Source organism: Dipodomys ordii, unplaced genomic scaffold, assembly GCF_000151885.1.
Source record: "Dipodomys ordii isolate 6190 unplaced genomic scaffold, Dord_2.0 Scaffold66, whole genome shotgun sequence".
Lineage (NCBI taxonomy): Eukaryota > Metazoa > Chordata > Mammalia > Rodentia > Heteromyidae > Dipodomys > Dipodomys ordii.
In genome coordinates, this window is record NW_012267282.1 from 1,738,976 (window position 1) to 1,742,735 (window position 3,760).

A 3,760-nucleotide genomic window follows, 5' to 3' on the forward strand; every position below is an offset into this window, starting at 1 on the left:
CTCTCCTAGCCTGAGCAAGGACGCACAGCAGCTCCAAGAAGAAGCCAGCCTCCTGAGCTGGGGTGGGGGCTCCCAGGCGGGGGCGGGGCCGCAGTGGGGTCCCCGGCCGCTCAGCCAGCAGCTGCACTCGCTCAGGCGTGCCCAGACGTGCTCAGGCGTGGTCACGGTGCTCATGTGGGGGCAGGCAGTGGTCTGACGGACGCCGATGGGCGCCACGTGGCCATCCAGGACAGTCCTCCCTCCAGCAGGACCTCAGGGATCAGTGCACTAAGAAACACCAACACACGGGCTTGTGAAGCCGCCGGAAGCATTTTAGTGACACTTGGCATTGTGGGTGTCAGTATCTTCTATCTGTAACGTGAGCTACAAATACAATTTTTATAGCTCCAAACTGGGGTTCTGAGGCTCCAAGGGTGCTTTATCTACTGATTTGAGTAATGAACACACACACACACACACAACCATCCTGCGTGTTTGTGAGCACGTGGGGCGTGTGGTGCGGCCGCACGTGGCCCCGGGATAACACGGAGCCCCTGCCCCTGCCCCACACGGGGCTGCCTGGCCACCGTCCCCAGGCACACACGCATGCATGCCCACGTGCATGAGCGTGCAAATTGAGCCGAGTGAGTTTTGTTGTGTTTCCACACAGTCCTGCTGTTCAAAACCACAGTCTATGAACAAGCTAACATGGATTTTTTTTTTTTGGTTAGTCGTGGGGCTTGAACTCTGGGCCTGGGCACTGTCCCTCAGCTCTTCAGCTCAAGGCGAGCACTCTACCACTTGAGCCACAGTGCCACTTCCAGTTTTCTGGTGGTTAATTGGAGATAAGAGTCTTGTGGACTTTACTGCCCAGGCTGGCTTTGAACCGTGATCCTCAGATGTCAGTCTCTTGAGTAGCTAGGATGACAGGGGTGAGCCATTGGCGCCCTGCCTAACACAGATTTTTATCCTCCAATTTTCCACCGGGATCCTCTGCCCAGCTCAGAGAGTTGAAAAGCAGGCAGAGCGCCAAGCTAGTTCTGCCTTGTGGTCCACTCACCAGGCCAGGCTGTCCTGATCACTCATGGTCACTGTCTCTTGGGTTTGACTGGGTTCTCCTCGAGCAGGAGTTTCCCCCGGCCCCACAGGAATGGAGCCCTGCACGGTCAGCTTTAGGCAGCCTTGACCAATGGCCGGGTTCTGACCCTGGCCCTGTGGTGTGGGGGAGGGGTCCTCACTAACCCCACCTCTCTCAGAGGGCAACGATCACTTCCTGAAACTGTAATAATAACAACCACCAGCAAATACCATCCATGGTGGGAGATAAGGAGATAAGCTATAAAGTCATAGTTTAAATAATGGGTTGGCTGGCATTATTTCTAAAACATCATCTAAAGAACAGGAATATATATTTCATTTAAGCAAAATAAGCCGCTTGATTCTAAGCAATAAGCATTAAATGTTAATCAAATGGAAGGTCACACACACACGTACAAAGAAGAATGGAAAAGAGATGTGCTTGTTCAATTAAAATGTAAAAATCCTTGCTTCTATCGCAGGACATAACCAATATTCAGCAAAGACTCTTCCGGCCAGCTGTGGTAGCTCATGCCTGTAATGCCAACACACAGAGGACTAAAAGTTCAAGGCTAGCCTGAGCTACACGGTGAGGCCCTGCCTGGAAACAGTCTCCCTCCCTAGGCTGAAGTTCCCAGGCTGACTCCAGAAGATGGGATGGAGAGGTCAAATGGACAAGCTCTCTTAGCACGCCCTATTTCTATGTTTTGCTTTTTAAAAATTAGAAATATGAACAGGATATCGTTTGTCTGTTTTTATTTGTCTTTTTGCATTTTTTAACAAATAATTTTTGGTAGTTTGTCTGTGTTGTATTCCGACCGATAAAATAAGCTTCGCGTATCTGTGTGCTTCGGTTCCGAGCGCCCAGCTCCTCCGCCTGGCACCAGGGAACCTGAATTCCAAAACTTCACCTTCATCTACCGCTAAAAAAGGACGCCCCTCGGTGCAAAAGTGTCCCTGCCCGGCCTCCACCCTTCCAGCACTGCTGCTGCTGCTGCTGCGGCTGCTGCGGCCCAGCCCCACGGCCGCTCCCTCTGCCCTCTGCCCAGCTCACAGCCTCGTCCTCCCTGGGAGGACCAGGTGGTCCTGGGCGTTATTTCCCCAGGTAGTTTCTGAGCTCCTTGGGCGCAGCTGCGGCCAGATCTGGGCACACCCACTTGATGTCCTCGCTGCCCCCGAGGATGGGGTTCACTGGGGAGCAGCCGTCCTCGGGTGGGGTGGTGGAGAAGGTGGCGAACTTCACCTTCTTCCGCTTGGCGGTGGGCGAGTGCAGCGGCTCGGGCCTGGCCTCCTTGGCCGGCGTCCCCCCGGGGCCGCTGGGCCGCGGCACCTGGGCCTGCGCGGACACCTGGGTGCCCCCGTTGAGAAGCAGACGGTCCCTCTCCTCCCAGCCGCCCAGCCCTCGGTCCACGGCGGTGGTGCACTCGTCCGGGCGGGGCGGCCCAGTACCCACGCTCTCCAGGAGCTCGGCCTCTGTGCCCAGCCACACCCAGTCGTGCGCGTGTGTCACGGACGCCCGGCCCTCCAGGGGCACCTGCTTGTGCCGGTACTTGAGCGCGAAGGTGGCGCAGTTGATGAGGAACACCAGGATGGCCAGGCAGAAGACGCCCAGCAGCGCGTACATGCCGATCTCCAGGTCACTGGGGCCCCGGGCGCCGGGCCCGGGGTTGCTCTGCTGCAGCCCGCCGCCCGCCTTGGGCAGGCCCACCAGGGCAGGGAAGTTGGTGAAGTCGATGGGGATGTGGTGGAGCTGGGCCTCCCCCGACGGCCGCCCCCCGTCCGTCCGTCCGCTCCTGCCCACCTTGCTGTCGGGCGCGGGCCTGGCCGTGGCGCGGGCCCCCCGCGGCGCCCCCTCGTCCCGCTCCGCGGGGACGCCATCCTGCGGGCGTCCGTCCGGGCCCGGGCGCTCTGGGTCCGGCCCCTTGGGCCGGCGGTCACTGGCGTGGTTCTCCAGGTCCCCGTCCTCGGGCTGGCCGCGCGGCCCTGCGTCGGCGTCGTGCTGTCCAAACTTGACGGCGACATGGCCGACGCCCGCGGCCAGCGCGCTCCTGCGCTTGGACTTCTGGCAGGCCTCGGCGATGCTTAGGTCCAGGCGCAGCAGGGGGCCCTGGCCCTCCCCCTCGGCCAGCACCGAGGGCTGGCCCGGGGCGCGGGGCCGCGCGGACGATACCACCGCCTCGTCCAGGGAGGTGGCGGCCAGCGAGAAGTCCCTGGCGTCGTAGATGTCCAGGGGGGTCACAGAGCCGTCACTGAACCGCAGCCACGTGCTGACCACGGCCTCCTGCGGGGAGAGGGCGGTCAGAGGGCGCGGCCTTTGCCAGGCAGGGGCAGGGGCCGAAGTCCACACCTGGAGGCCGGCGACCTTGTCAAGGTCAGAGAACTCACTGCCGACTGCCCGACCATCCTCGCTAGGAGAGCAGAGCATCGCTCCAAAGGAGCGAGTCCGGCACGGAGCCTGGCGCGGAGTGCAGCGCGGAGTGCAGGTCTCCGCGTCCCGTGTTCGGGCGCCTGTGTCTAGCTGTTCCCGGGAGTGGAGTGCCTGCCCGCACTGGACACCCGATAAAGCCATGCACTGAATCCTCGTCTCAGGCTCAGCTCGGGGCGGAGGGGTGGGGAGGGTGGTGTGAGAGGGTGGCTCAGAGACCGGGCATGGGCACGCCCCGGCCCCACCCCGGCCCCGTCCCAATCCCCCCCTCCCCATCCG

General features: G+C 61.0%; 1 protein-coding gene across 1 annotated transcript in view; it reads right to left on the bottom strand.

Annotated features, from left to right (window-relative positions):
* Positions 1–2,073: 2,073 nt before the first annotated feature.
* Tmem132c (transmembrane protein 132C) overlaps positions 2,074–3,760 on the bottom strand; it is an 8,264-nt gene continuing 6,577 nt past the window's right edge. The window contains exon 5 of the mRNA XM_013023165.1: positions 2,074–3,337. Within this exon, the coding sequence (XP_012878619.1) occupies positions 2,150–3,337 (1,188 nt within the window). The 3' untranslated portion in view covers positions 2,074–2,149. The remainder of the gene's footprint in view (positions 3,338–3,760) is intronic.